The sequence below is a fragment of the Bufo bufo genome, chromosome 2 (genome assembly GCF_905171765.1).
Source record: "Bufo bufo chromosome 2, aBufBuf1.1, whole genome shotgun sequence".
Lineage (NCBI taxonomy): Eukaryota > Metazoa > Chordata > Amphibia > Anura > Bufonidae > Bufo > Bufo bufo.
The window spans coordinates 652,487,584-652,502,242 of NC_053390.1; the positions used below are offsets into that span (position 1 = coordinate 652,487,584).

Here is a 14,659-nt window from a genome sequence, read left to right on the forward strand (position 1 = left end):
GGGGCTACACGATGACTGGCACACATGTCACACAGCCAAAAATTGCAGTATAGTGCTGCCTACATGTCAATTAATTGGTACTAATGTAACTGAATAGGTTCGCCTTGCGACCTCCAATTTGCTGTGACCACGACAGTCGCAAGAAATTCAGCCCTTCTGGATGTTTTTCTGGCTGCTGTGTTGCATCAACTGTGAGGGTCACAATGTAATTCCATTCACTTAAATTATTTGTGTGGCCCCTTCCTAAGCAAGAAAACACTGAAATCATCATCTCATTCAAAGTTGCCAAAGACATTCAATTCTGAAGTGGTGTTTTAAGTGCAACTCCATACACTTAAAATAGCTGACCATGACATTATTATTCTAATTTACATTAGCAGGTTTGATCATCATACAAAAAGATGCAGTCCTTTTTAAAAAGTAGGATTGTATACAGTGTCTAAAGGAATGATTAGAAAGAGATCCATTAAATTTACCCTGTATATGGGCATTCAAAAGTTCCCATCTAAAGTGAAACTTATTTTCATTTTCATAGCTCCACGTTATACCTAAACTTCTGCTGCCTCCAGTTTTGCTGCTTCTTGCGGCATGTTTGCACAGCTCTCAAAGCCCAATGGGTCAAATTCTATTCTGTGTCTGAAATAATATTTAAGCCTGATTTAAGAAAAGCCTAAATAAAAAAAAATAACCCCACCTCATGTCTGACAATTTTGCACTGTAGGTTCAGGTTGAACAGATTTCTGCGATGGACCGTGTGAGTACTTTTCCATGATTTAGTGAACAGTGTACAATTTTGTTTTAGACATTCTCTTTTCAGTTCCATTTTCAAGGCGATCATTTCTTTAGTTCTTTGAGGGTTAAACAAGGACAATGATGCTGGCTCATGCAAGGTACAGATGTGCGCTCTACTGGAGAGGGTTCGTAAATGGAGCTTAAGCAAAGGTTTTATAGGCGTAAATGGACAGTATGTGTTAATACACAGAATGGATCGGGGAAACAATTTTGCATACCAGAACGAGTAAACCATGTCCACTTGTACGTTTTAACAGAAAACGAATATGTAGTGATGGGGAGAGGAAATCATTCCAAGTTCATGTTGCTGTAATGTACACAGGCACTAAATGGATTGCAGATACTACAAGCCCTGAACATCCTGGCCCTGTGGAAATGTGTCTTTTTTCCACTGAATGCTAGGGCCTGGTTGGCCAAGTGGGATATTGGCCATCTGAAGATTGCTTCAGGAAAATCAAACAAACCCTACAGCACATTACACATAGCATACCCCCAGGCTGGCCTTGTGCAATGCTAGACTTGCAGAAATGAGTGTCCATCACCTGCAGGGTAGACCAGAAGTAAGGTAGATCAGACGGAGTTTCTTGGCCAGTGAAGTCAAGGACATTTTTCTGTAAGCCCTTTACAATGCTACATGGCCATGGTGATATGCATTAAACATCTCCGGCTGGACTTGATGTATTCGTACAGAACAAGCAGGTAAACAGCGCATACAGAAACCAGAACAAAACATCTTATCGAAAATAATATAAAAAAAAAATACACAAAAACATAGTGCAAAAATCTCACACATTATATCTATATAAAAGGTTCAGTTGGCACCAAAGGTGATAGTCTGTTTTGTGAGAGTGTACAATGCAATGTCCGCTGTATAGTGCTAACATTTCTGAACAAAGTTCTTTGGAAATATCCCAGTTCTCCCATACAGCTCTCCACTCATCCATTCATCATCTACTGGTTCCAGTGCAGTGATTACATCACCAGCCTGCGGAGGAGAGTGAAAACACTTTGGATTAATGTATAGTAATATGGCATAGATAGTAGAGATGTAATAGTCAGATCAATAATCAAGGCAATCCGTTTTCATTTTAGTGTACTACATACTAGAGAGTGTGTACACATACCTAGTAATTACACACAGAGCTTAATGCATAACGGTGGATTTAGACAGGCCGATGAGCAGCTGATTGTCAGGAAGGAAGCGTTTCTTCCTGACAGTCGGCCGCTCGCTCAGTGAAGGAGACCACTGAGTTTACATGCAGCGATCTCCTACCAGCCAATACCATTGCTATTTTAAATTGTGTCTTAATACGCAGATATGCATACAGTAGGAATTGACTGAAGTTTCACGCAACTTCGAGCGAAATAAACTTTGACTCCACGGAGCCAATATATTTTTTATGCTGTACGGATACAGCATTAAAATCGAATAGACTTTGGATCTATGATCTGAAGGTGGATTCGCTCAAACCTATTTATAATGGCTCGTTTTGTCTATTGGACAATCATCAGAGGAAAGACAATGGCCACTGTCATACACAAAACCCATCCTATTCACACAGCAGGACGGGTTCCTTTAGGATATTTTCAAACAGACGTTAATTAATTTCCCATGGAGCATTGCCAACAAGGCTTCATACCATGGAACACTTACCATAAGCCTTCACACAGGACTGGTCTCTATAAGGAGATCCATGGGATCTATTAAGTGTTTTCAGTAATTTTATTTTAATTCCCACTTAAAGCTTCGTTGAGGGTAGGTGTAGTAGTTCGCCAAAGTAATGAAAGTTAGAATCATTACATTAAGAAGTCTGAATGAGTACCACATGTTTAATACCTTGAATGAAAGTTCATCCTCATTCTCCCCACAGAAGTCATAAAGTGCCCGAGCCTTTCCAGGTTTCCCTCCCTGAGTTTCCCGCGCCGTTGGTCCTACAAGAAGCACACAGAAATCACTATGGACAATAGGAAAGATCACGCTTTTAACAAGGCAATATACATGGTTTCCTTGTATTATAGAACATTGATTTAGGGCACTTGCACACACTGTCCTATGTACGAGCAGCATATTGTAGGGACAGATTTGCTCTAATAGTTCAAACAGCACATAACTATAGTGCCACCTGGTTAAAAATACAGAGGACTCATAGTTATTAATCTGCTGTATTCATAAGAAGAGTGCTCTCCCGGCCTTTACCTACATCCTCGCCACTGACTGAGAGCTGTTCTCACCTTCTTTATATATACAGTACAGACCAAAAGTTTGGACACACCTTCTCATTCAAAGAGTTTTCTTTATTTTCATGACTATGAAGGCATCAAAACTATGAATTAACACATGTGGAATTATATACATAACAAACAAGTGTGAAATAACGGAAAATATGTCATATTCTAGGTTCTTCAAAGTAGCCACCTTTTGCTTTGATTACTGCTTTGCACACTCTTGGCATTCTCTTGATGAGCTTCAAGAGGCAGTCACCTGAAATGGTCTTCCAACAGTCTTGAAGGAGTTCCCAGAGATGCTTAGCACTTGTTTGCCCTTTTGCCTTCACTCTGCGGCCCAGCTCACCCCAAACCATCTCGATTGGGTTCAGGTCCGGTGACTGTGGAGGCCAGGTCATCTGGCGCAGCACCCCATCACTCTCCTTCATGGTCAAATAGCCCTTACTTTCAAAGTTTTCCCAATTTTTTGGCTGACTGACTGACCATCATTTCTTAAAGTAATGATGGCCACTCGTTTTTCTTTACTTAGCTGCTTTTTTCTTGCCATAATACAAATTCTAACAGTCTCTTCAGGAGGACTATCAGCTGTGTATCCACCTGACTTCTCCTCAACGCAACTGATGGTCCCAACCCCATTTATACGGCAAGAAATCCTACTTATTAAACCTGAAAGGGCACACCTGTGAAGTGAAAACCATTTCAGGGGACTACCTCTTGAAGCTCATCAAGAGAATGCCAAGAGTGTGCAAAGCAGTAATCAAAGCAAAAGGTGGCTACTTTGAAGAACCTAGAATATGACATATTTTCAGTTGTTTCACACTTGTTTGTTATGAATATAATTCCACATGTGTTAATTCATAGTTTTGATGCCTTCAGTGTGAATCTACAATTTTCATAGTCATGAAAATAAAGAAAACTCTTTCAATGAGAAGGTGTGTCCAAACTTTTGGTCTGTACTGTATGTATACACAGCAGTCGTCAGACTCTGGTCGAAGGAGTAGAAGGAGGTAGTCTGATGAGGGCTCCCATGAATACAGCAGACTAGTAACGGAGTCCACTGTATTCTTCGTAAGGCTCTAGCCAAATGGCACATTATTTTATTGGACTATTAGAGCAAATCTGTCTGTAATATGCTGCCCTGACAAAGGGCTGCAGAGTCAGGTGGGATATCTGGACTTACTTCACATTTAATCTGTAAAACCAAAATAAAAAGAGTTAATCAAATATCTTACCAAATCTGGTATTTGCATAAAGTAGTATTTTTTGGGCAAAAAAAAAAATAATGAATTTGTTTGGGTAAACAAAAAAAAAAAATCTCTTTTCACATGTTTGACATAACAGCTCCAATATGTAGAGCAGATTATAGTTTTATAATAATGTTTTCTGGGTCTTTACACACAAGCCATAGTAAAGAATCTACCTCAAGCTTGCCAGGGAAGGGACATACACAGCCATCTATTTCACACCAGATAAACATGTTTCCAAATGGAAAACTGTATTGTGGGAGGTGTTGTATATAACAATAATCATTACATCTATGACCGGCATGCATATTTTTGATGAAGTCGGCAGACAGCAGGACAAACACTCAGCCAATGTCTATTGTAGTGTTTAGAGATGATCGAATTTCAAGTTATGAAATTCGTTCATGTTTCGTTTGTTGGTAAAAGCAGAATTGCATTATGGATTCTGTTACTATGGACCATAATGAAAATCTATGACGGAATGTATAACGGAATGCTTTTAGAGACATTCCGTTATTCATTCCGTCATAATAGAAGTCTATGGGCTGCATAACGGATCCGTCCGTTTCCGTTATGCAGGAGAGGACGGATCCGTTATACAGCCCATAGACTTCTATTATGACGGAATGAATAACCAAATGCCTCTAAAGGCATTTCGTTATGCATTCCGTCATATAATTGCTTTATGGTCCGTGGCAATGGAATCCATAACGCAATTCTGCTTTTACCACCAAACGAAGTGTGAATGAATTTCAAAATATGAAATTTGCTCATCTCTAGTAGTGTTATTGCTGTATAAATGAGAAGTTCTGCAACTTTCTAGTACACTGTTACAGTTCTTAACCATTTTCAAGATAATCGTTTGCCGTCCGTGAATGAGAACACTGTTTACATGCAGTCTACTTGTATTCAGTGCAGGCAATGCTCTGTTAGATCTCTTACCACTGTTTAGCTCATAGACATAGAGCATTGCCTACACTGGGTACAACTGTATCCACTTCCCAAATGAGGACAGGACTAGCCTTGTACAGGTCTGCAGTCTGAGTTGTGCAAATAATGGGGGTCATTTACTATGCCACCCACTGCAGAAAGTGTCCATTGCCCAGTAGATTTATCCTCCTTCACAGCAGTTTTCTGACGTAAATGATGAATGAAATCTACTCCAGCTACAAATTGACATAAATTTCAAGGATGTGATTAAGTTATATTGACGTGTGCACCTCATCATAAATTAAGAACATCCTCCTGCCGGCTAGGGGATAGCAAAAGTGGCAAAGAAAATGGCAGTTTTGATAAATGACCCCCAGTATCTTGAAAATAGCGAAGAGCTGAAACATAAATTATATTAGAAACTTGTAAGACTTTTCATTTAAAATTCACGGAGGTTTATTAACATAGATCCATAAAACCATTTTAAGTGACAGTCTGGAAACTCTTTGCTGGTAGCATGCTCCCTGCTTATCACACAGCCAAGACATTAACACATAGGACACAAAAAAGCATGTCTTGCACGTATGAATGTGTGAGAATGGAGTTTTCTCTTACAGTAGTGGGGTACAGCAGACCTGGGGCAGGGCTTTTTATACTAATGTATTAGGATTAAATCGTCTCTCGGATCATGATAAATGTCCTTAAGTCACATGCACACGGTGTGTAATACCCGCAAATGTTCTGCAGAAAATTTTGTGCAGAAAACGTGCAGTGTAATAGAGGGCGAAGGCCGAATGCACACGGCCGTGTTCCGCGGCCGAGAGCGGTCCCTGGTATGCCGGGCTGGAATCCTGTTCAGAGCAGGAGTGCACGGCGTCATTGGTTGCTATGACGCCGTGCGCTTCATGCCGCCGCTGCACTACAGTGATACACTCGTATAGTGTATTACTGTAGTGTATTACTCGTATAGTGTATTACTGTAGTGCAGCGGCGACATGAAGCGCACGGCGTCATAGCAACCAATGACGCCGTGCGCTCCTGCTGTGAACAGGAATCCAGCCCGGCATACCACGGACCGCTCTCGGCCGCGGAACACGGCCGTGTGCATTCGGCCTAAGTAGATGAGGTTTTCAAAATCTCATCTACATGTTGAGAAGTTTTCTGCATGTCAATTGTTAGTGTGGATTTTCAGTGCAGATTTGACCCATTGCAATGCAAAGGCTGAGATCTGGGGCAAATCGGAATGTTAAAACATGCAGATTTTGGTGTAGACTTGGCAGTGAAAACTACCCAAAATGCAGAAAATCTGCATAAACTACACTGCTATGTGCCCTTAATGTAAAAATGCACTGCTGGCATTTCTCAAATGGATTACATTTCCATTCCCTGCGTCTCTAGTCACTGCTGGAGGAACCGACTACACAAGACGCTCATCTCGCTTACTATGCTGTTCATTGAAAGCAGAAAATGTCTCAAGATTAAGAAGTTTTAGAAACAGATGTTTATTTCGCTCCACAGTCTCAGGATGTCATGACAACCCAGCTCTATGTGTGGCTGTACCAACCTCAACACCGCTCCGCAAAAACACCCTGCAGGTTTCTAAAGTCTCAGTCTAGAGTAAAAAGTCTTTAAAGAAGACCGTACTATCGCTATATGGAATTTTCTTCATTTTTAATTATCTGGTTAATTTATTTTTGCATTATGTTGTATTTATTTCCTAGAGACAGGCCTCCATGCTTCCCACCCCCAAATCACTATTCCCTGATTTCGTCAGGAAATCTCTGAAGATAACCTGCCCTCTCTACATCTGCTTATCTTGGTCAGGCAACATAATAGGAGCGTCATTCTGTCATTAACCTTCCACCTAATGGTGATAATGAGGTGAATTTCACGGTGGAAAGACGTAGGTTATTGTTACCTGTTTAGCCACTAGATGTCAGCAAATGTAAAAACAAAACAAAAATTAAATACAGCCAAAAATAAAAATCACTAGAAATAATTTCAAGAGGACTGCTTCAACTAGCATTTTTTGTAATAAAAAAAGAAGCTACTAGTAATATTCACAAATTCATTAAAGGGAACCTGTCACCGGGATTTTGTGTATAGAGCTGAGGACATGGGTCGCTAGATGGTAGCTACCACATCTGCAATATCCAGTCCCCGTAGCTCTGTGTGCTTTTATTGTGTAAAAAAAAACGATTTGATACATATGCAAATTACCCTGAGATGTGTCCTGTACGTGAGATGAGTCAGGGACAGGACTCATCTCAGGGTAATTTGCATATGTATCAAATCGTTTTTTTTTACACAATAAAAGCACACAGAGCTATGGGGACTGGGTATTGCGGATGTGCTAGCGACCATCTAGCAACCCATGTCCTCAGCTCTATACATCAAATCCCGGTGACAGGTTCCCTTTAAAGAAATCTTTCAAGAACATACACTGACAACCAGATGCATAAAATATTGTGGCCTGCTCCATCAGATTCTGTATTCCAGAAGTTTTCTGCCCTAGAAGCATTGTATCTACAGCAGAATATATCTGTAAAATGGCGCCATATGAGCACCTGTCTATGTTGTGGCCTGCTCCATCAGATTCTGTATTCCAGAAGTAATCTGCCCTAGCATTGTATCCAAGCAGAATATATCTGTAAAATGGCGCCATATGGAGCACCTGTCTATGGTTTTGCAGCACAAAACTGAAGTGACCCTTAAGCCTCAGTACTGCTTCCGTGTCTCTGCAGTGTGCATGGGGCCTAACATGGCTAATGACTGAACTCGAGGTACGGGATACTGTAATATAGGGGCAGATTTACTAATGGTTTTGTACTTTGCACTGTCTAAGAATATGAATCACAGTCTCAATATTAGAAAACTTTAATGTTCTGGCCCACAGACCTTTGTAAATTTGGAGTGTCATAAATCCTGCACCAGATTTATACTAGAATTCCATTTGTGCGCCAAAATTTTGTCCAAAATGCCCAAAAAACTGCTAGTCTGTTTACGACATCTGTAAGTGTATTTAGGCTATGCCCCTTTTCCAACAAAGCCACGCACCCAGGTGAAAACGGGGATATGTCAGAGTTCAGCTCTGAACCTGGACAACCCCTTTAAGGCTGTGTTCACACCACGTTTTTATCCCATGTTTAACATATAAATTGAACAGATACCTCAGATGGAAGCCATACAGCAGCATCCATCATCATAGGGTTCGTTACATTTATTTTTTGCTGGACTCTGCAGGATGGAGAAGAGAAGTGTACTATGCTTTTGCATCCTTCTTTTTCCCAATATATCTGTTAAATGCAGGACAAAATCATAGTGTGAACACAGCCTAAACCAGATTTATCAACTGTAACTTTTCAAAAAGTTGCCAAAAAAATTCACAACCTTCCTCCTGTAAATGGGTGGCATAGAAATCAGAGTAACATCTCACGACGGAAAGACTTAAAGATGCATCATTTATCAAACATCAAACATGAAATTATGCCAATGTGGATTCCCGCAAAACTGACTTTTTCTCCTTAATTCTCCTCTCCTATTCCGACTCAGAGGCACCTTTGTTATACTCCATGTTCACCATTGAGGCTCCACTGTAACAATCAATATTGGGGACTAGACAATGTAGAGGCTACAGGCTGAACGAATCCGGCGTCATCAGTCCTATTTCTGTTCTACCTGCATATGTTTGTATGTACGATGGGAACTGAATAATTCTCAAATACATTTGCGGTTTGCAAGTCACCTTCACTTCGTGTAAAACAAGTTATCTTGCTGCATTTACTTCAGTGTGATTCTATGTACTCATGTAGAAGCTGACAACTAAATGCCTTGGTGTCAGAGGTGCAGTGCCCCTCTGGAGAGTCTCGTACATTATTCACAGCTCCCACTGATGAACCGCACATCTACCTCTTACACAGCAATCTCCACTCATCAAAGCTGTGGCAGCATCGCCCTCATCACAGGGGTACTTTACCACTAACCTGAGGTTTCGTCATTTTAATTGACATACACACCTGAGCAGAGCTGTACAAACGCAGCTGGCAGGATGCCTTCTCTGCCATTCAGTCGTCCTTTGTACCACTCTGAGTCCAGTCTTTCTATAACCAGTATCTTGTCTCCTTTTCTAAAGGGTAAGTCATCTTCTGTCTCTGCGGTGAAATCATACAGTGCTTCATACCATTCCCCAGACAGTCGGTTTAGCTGTAATAGAAAACACAAGAAATCTGAGACATAAGTCTAATATTTCGACATAGAGAAGTCACAGTCAATATTACACATTACTATTGGTCACAGTGGTTGGCAAGAATGCAGCCATACAAGTTCTTTTAAAGTGAAAATATTTAAAGAAGAATTCAGTTTTTTTCCAAGTTATCCCCTTTCTATGGAAATGAATAATATGTCGAGCATGCCACTACATTCCTCCCTATGGGACTGCTGGAGATGGCCGAGAGCCTAACCTCGCCTACCTCCAGCAGAGAGGACGTGCTCGACCTGCCACATCATTCATTTTGGGAGGCCCTGCAGGGTATAGGACCCCATTCTTGTGACTGTTGAGGTCCCAATGGTCAGACCCCAATTTGATAGGTATAGATAATGATAGGTAAGTTGAAATAACCAAATTATCCCAGTCAAATCCAAGTAACTGCTCATGATTTTCAAAAGCGTAAATTGATCTGCGGTGCAAATTTTAAATCTAGAGCATTTCCATTTATACTCTGGATTCCCATAATGGATTTCATCCCGCAGAAGTCAAAATCCATGGAAAATTCTCCACAAATACAATTCTGCTGGAGATTCATTGCAGATTTTGCTGGTGTGGCCATACCTTAATCTGCACTAGCTTTCTGTCTAGGAAATCTTCTGTGAACTAAATACCCTGCACCTCCGACCTATCGATTTTACCTACATTGATACAAGCTCCTAAGATATTAGGATAGTAGGGAGAATTAATACTACTGATGTCATTAGGTCACAAAAGATTGCCTAACCTGCATCTTAGATGTAAGAGGAGTTAGGTCATTACTAGTTTTCATCCTTTGAGTGTCAACAAAAATGTTTCCATCCATAGACATCAAGCAGAGTTCTTGTAAATAGTGAGAAATTGAAACACAAAGTATATTACCGAGTTGAATATCCTTGGACAGTAATTCAGCTTTATTTACATAGGGCGTTTAACCAGTTCAAGTGCGGACTACATGGACATTTACAGTCAACGGGTGGTCCAAATGTTGGTCAATTCATTTTTACACGACACAAAAATTGTCGTGCTGTTATTGATACATTTGTCCCTGTCCTTCATAGCCTAAGCTAAAAGGATCGATTGCTCACTTTTTACTGGTGAAAGTACAATAAAACGTACCTGTGCAGAAGATGCAGATGGTTTATTCTTCTTTGAATCTGGTGCTAAAAATGGAAAAGAAGGAATACAGGGTTTAAATTGTTTTTATTTTTTAAAAAGATACTAGAAACACAGTACATTCATAGACTTGCATCATGTACAATGATGTCTGTAAAGCGCTGCAGATTATGTTGGCACTATATAAATAAAGATTATTATTATTATTATGATGTTCAGTGGAGATTATTCTCTGTGTTCTCCTCCCAAAGAAAAAGGTGGCTCTAGATAGAAAGCTTTCTGTTGGAGAAGAGCTAATCTGCATGCTTTTCCCCAGGAAGCACTGCCTGTAAGACTCTCTATATACTATCTGGATCGCCACAAGAAAAAACAGTACCTTCCTAGAGCTTCTCTTTTTAGAATTTTTTAAAATTCTCATTTATTTGCCTTGTAAGGCTCCAACATACAGAAAACAAAACAAAAAACTAACAAACCAAAACTAGTGCAGGATCTAATCTCAACAGTTCACAAAATTACCTGTAGTCTTGTTTGGCAAGTCTTCTAGGATTTCCACAAAATTGATTGGAAAAATGCCAACATGTCCTTTCAGCTCTCCCTTAACCCATTCCTCATTAACGTATTCTCTCAGAATGACTGTGTCCCCCTCACTGAAGCTGAGCTCATCTTTCTGATCGCCAATAAATTCGAAACGCGCCACACAACGTGGACCTCTGGATAAAAGCATTGAGAAAAAGCATAACGCTGTTATTCATGAAACTCTTTTTGAAATAAACTAGAAATCTTCAATTATAGAGTAGGTAAATCACAAGGAAACCTTTACCGACATATTTGAGAATTGCACATTCTCTCTTATTAGTGTCTACAATATATGAGTGGAAGTGACCTGATGATACAGTAGAGCAGGGTTCAGCCCTCGGTCCAATTATGGCATTCTGTCTCATGCCTATGGTGCAAGCTGGTAAAAAATATGTGTCGATGTACAGAAAACTGGATTTTTCATGGGTTCTCCACTGTTAACTGATAACAGAAGTATATGAATAGTGTTGAGCGAACTTGTGTTTTAAGTTCGGCGTCTAAAGTTCGGGTTATCGAAGAATCACGTTATGGATTCTGAATTCCGTTATGGTCCGTGGTAGCGCAATCCATAATGCGATTCTTCGATAACCCTAACCCGAACTTTAGACGCCGAACTCAAAACACAAGTTCGCTCAACACTATATATAAAGCAATTGCCCTATATTCAGATTTAATAACTCCTCAGGTGACTAAACATGAAACTTAACTAATTATGAAAACAGGTTAAAACCGTAAAAACCAAAGATTATCCTCAAAAGTATCCCCCCCCTCTCAATAGATAAACCAGAGGGATATAGAAAGCATAAAAATAGCACAAAAAAGGGAACAGGCATCACCCACCAACCTGGCGACAGAGGATGTAACCAATCTGGTCCTGTGGTTGTGGTAGAGTGACACAGGTTTCCGGATTTACGGTTATTGGGGTGGTCATACCAAACAGGTTTATCCCTGGTTTACCACGTCAGGGGGACCATGTCCACCCTAAGATGCCTAGACACAGAGTAACCACTTTAACAAGGTAACCCCGTCTGGAACCGGACCCTAATATATGCAGCCCTATACTGGTTCTGACCCACTATCCAGACATGACATGTTTCACTTGTATGCTCATCAAGGGACACTGATACCATTGGAGGGCTCTGCTGCATGCACTTGAGCAATGTAAAACTCACTCCAGTGCAATATAGGGCAGTGTGGACATGCTCAGAATCCCTCTCAGAATGTGCAGAGATTTCTAGGAATCTTTTCCTATAAAAGTATATCAGTCTGCTCAGCTCCTCCGGCTCTATAACATGCTGCCTGCAGACTGCACTGCATTATCATAGTGACGATCTAGGAGACCATGCCTGCTTACACAGTATGCTTGAGAAGGAAGAGGCAAACTGTGATTACAGCCTTTACCTTTCCACTCCTCTTTCATGGTAACTTTATTCTATATACATGGTTTCCAAACACCGCACAAACTACATTTCTCGGATATTCCCATTTTAGATTTAAAAGGAGTTTTCCAACAGTTTTTAACTGATGACCTATCCTCAGGGTGTCAGACCTCCAGCGATCAGATACTGATGGCCTATCCTCAGGGTGTCAGACCTCCAGCGATCAGATACTGATGGCCTATCCTCAGGGTGTCAGACCTCCAGCGATCAGATACTGATGGCCTATCCTCAGGGTGTCAGACCTCCAGCGATCAGATACTGATGGCCTATCCTCAGGTTGTCAGACCTCCAGCGATCAGATACTGATGACCTATCCTCAGGGTGTCAGATCTCCAGCGATCAGATACTGATGGCCTATCCTCAGGGTGTCAGACCTCCAGCGATCAGATACTGATGGCCTATCCTCAGGGTGTCAGACCTCCAGCGATCAGATACTGATGGCCTATCCTCAGGGTGTCAGACCTCCAGCGATCAGATACTGATGGCCTATCCTCAGGGTGTCAGACCTCCAGCGATCAGATACTGATGGCCTATCCTCAGGTTGTCAGACCTCCAGCGATCAGATACTGATGACCTATCCTCAGGGTGTCAGACCTCCAGCGATCAGATACTGATGGCCTAGCCTCTGGTTATCAGACCTCCAGCGATCAGATACTGATGGCCTATCCTCAGGTTGTCAGACCTCCAGCGATCAGATACTGATGGCCTATCCTCAGGTTGTCAGACCTCCAGCGATCAGATACTGATGGCCTATCTTCAGGACAAAAACAGTCGGAAAACCTTTTTAAGCTATAGTTCTCAATAGAGTTTCATGGGAATAAACAGTCCTCAGAGCAAAGAAATTATAAATATATTGCCTTTTGGATTTATAATAACATGCTAATATATATTAAATATATGTTAAAAATACGGCTAGCGAATAATCTGTGAGGTACACTTACTTTATATTAGAAGCTGCAGGATTTTTCTTCGGGTGGCCCTTATCTAGCAAATCAACCTAAGGGAATATATTTAGAAATCATACTCATTAAAATGTCCAGATTCCTACAAACTTCATAAGAGGGTATGCATGGTGTCTTATTCATAAGGCTGGTACCATGTGCTCTATATTATTGGGAGCCATTGTGAATCCAAGAGAAAAGGACAAAGCTTCCAAAAAGTACAGTTTTATCACGTTCCAATATCTGAAATTAGTGCCTGACAAAGCAAACCCAATACATACATTTTAGTCCTGAAATTGGATATAACGGGGCATTTTCCCTGGACGCCAACTTACTGGCACACACAAGTGAGCAATTTTTTACGCAAATGGCATTTTTCACTAAACTTTGGGACTTGAGGTTGAAGCCTCCTCTGCCCGAAATATTTAACTTTATCTACACCAGAAAGCTGGCTGGTGTAAATTATATCCTATAGCTGCATGCCACAACTTTTCTACATATGGAATTTAGAGGTACACATAGGGAACAGGAGGGGCCCTTAGAGTCCTATGGACGCGGTTTGCTTGTATGGAATCACGTACCAAGATCTGGACATGATTGGAAGGAAAAATGCCGGTGTTTCCTTTACATTTGCCTCTGTACCATTCTCTGTCAATTTTCTCCAGCAGGTACACAATCTCCCCTGAGGTCAGACTTAAGTCATCTATGTGTTCTGAAAAGTACCAGAAAAATAAGGTTAGAGGGAAAAAAAATAAAAAACACATTTCACAACAACCTGATCAAGCATCTTCGAGACAAATCCAGTCAATGGCGGGCATATTGCATTCACTAGGACACCAGAGCTTTTGTAATTGAGCGCTTTTACTTTTAATGGCAAACATTTTCCTCAACAATGTTGACATGGAGAAAAATGTCTTAAATTAGAAATATGTCTCACAAGACCTGTAAAGTGAAGCCCCTGTGCCCAAATGCAAAGCCTGGGGATTTCTTATGTAGATAGGCCGTTCATCCCCTCCATAGGTTTATAGTTTATGTAGAACTTCTTCCTGTTCTATCTGCACTTATATGAAAATAGGAAATATATTTGCAACACATACTGTTTTACAGGTTTTTTCTAAGCTACAATTGTGTTATTTTTGTGTGATAAAGGCA

At 40.7% G+C, this 14,659-nt stretch overlaps 1 protein-coding gene across 1 annotated transcript in view; it reads right to left on the bottom strand.

Annotated features, from left to right (window-relative positions):
- Positions 1–767: 767 nt before the first annotated feature.
- The window catches only part of SH3D19 (SH3 domain containing 19), a 141,195-nt gene continuing 127,303 nt past the window's right edge, over positions 768–14,659 (bottom strand). The window contains exons 15-21 of the mRNA XM_040418538.1: positions 14,089–14,219; positions 13,508–13,563; positions 11,068–11,261; positions 10,555–10,598; positions 9,209–9,395; positions 2,630–2,724; positions 768–1,777 (exon numbers count right to left, since the gene is read on the bottom strand). Of these exons, the coding sequence (XP_040274472.1) occupies positions 1,670–1,777; positions 2,630–2,724; positions 9,209–9,395; positions 10,555–10,598; positions 11,068–11,261; positions 13,508–13,563; positions 14,089–14,219 (815 nt within the window). The 3' untranslated portion in view covers positions 768–1,669. The remainder of the gene's footprint in view (positions 1,778–2,629; positions 2,725–9,208; positions 9,396–10,554; positions 10,599–11,067; positions 11,262–13,507; positions 13,564–14,088; positions 14,220–14,659) is intronic.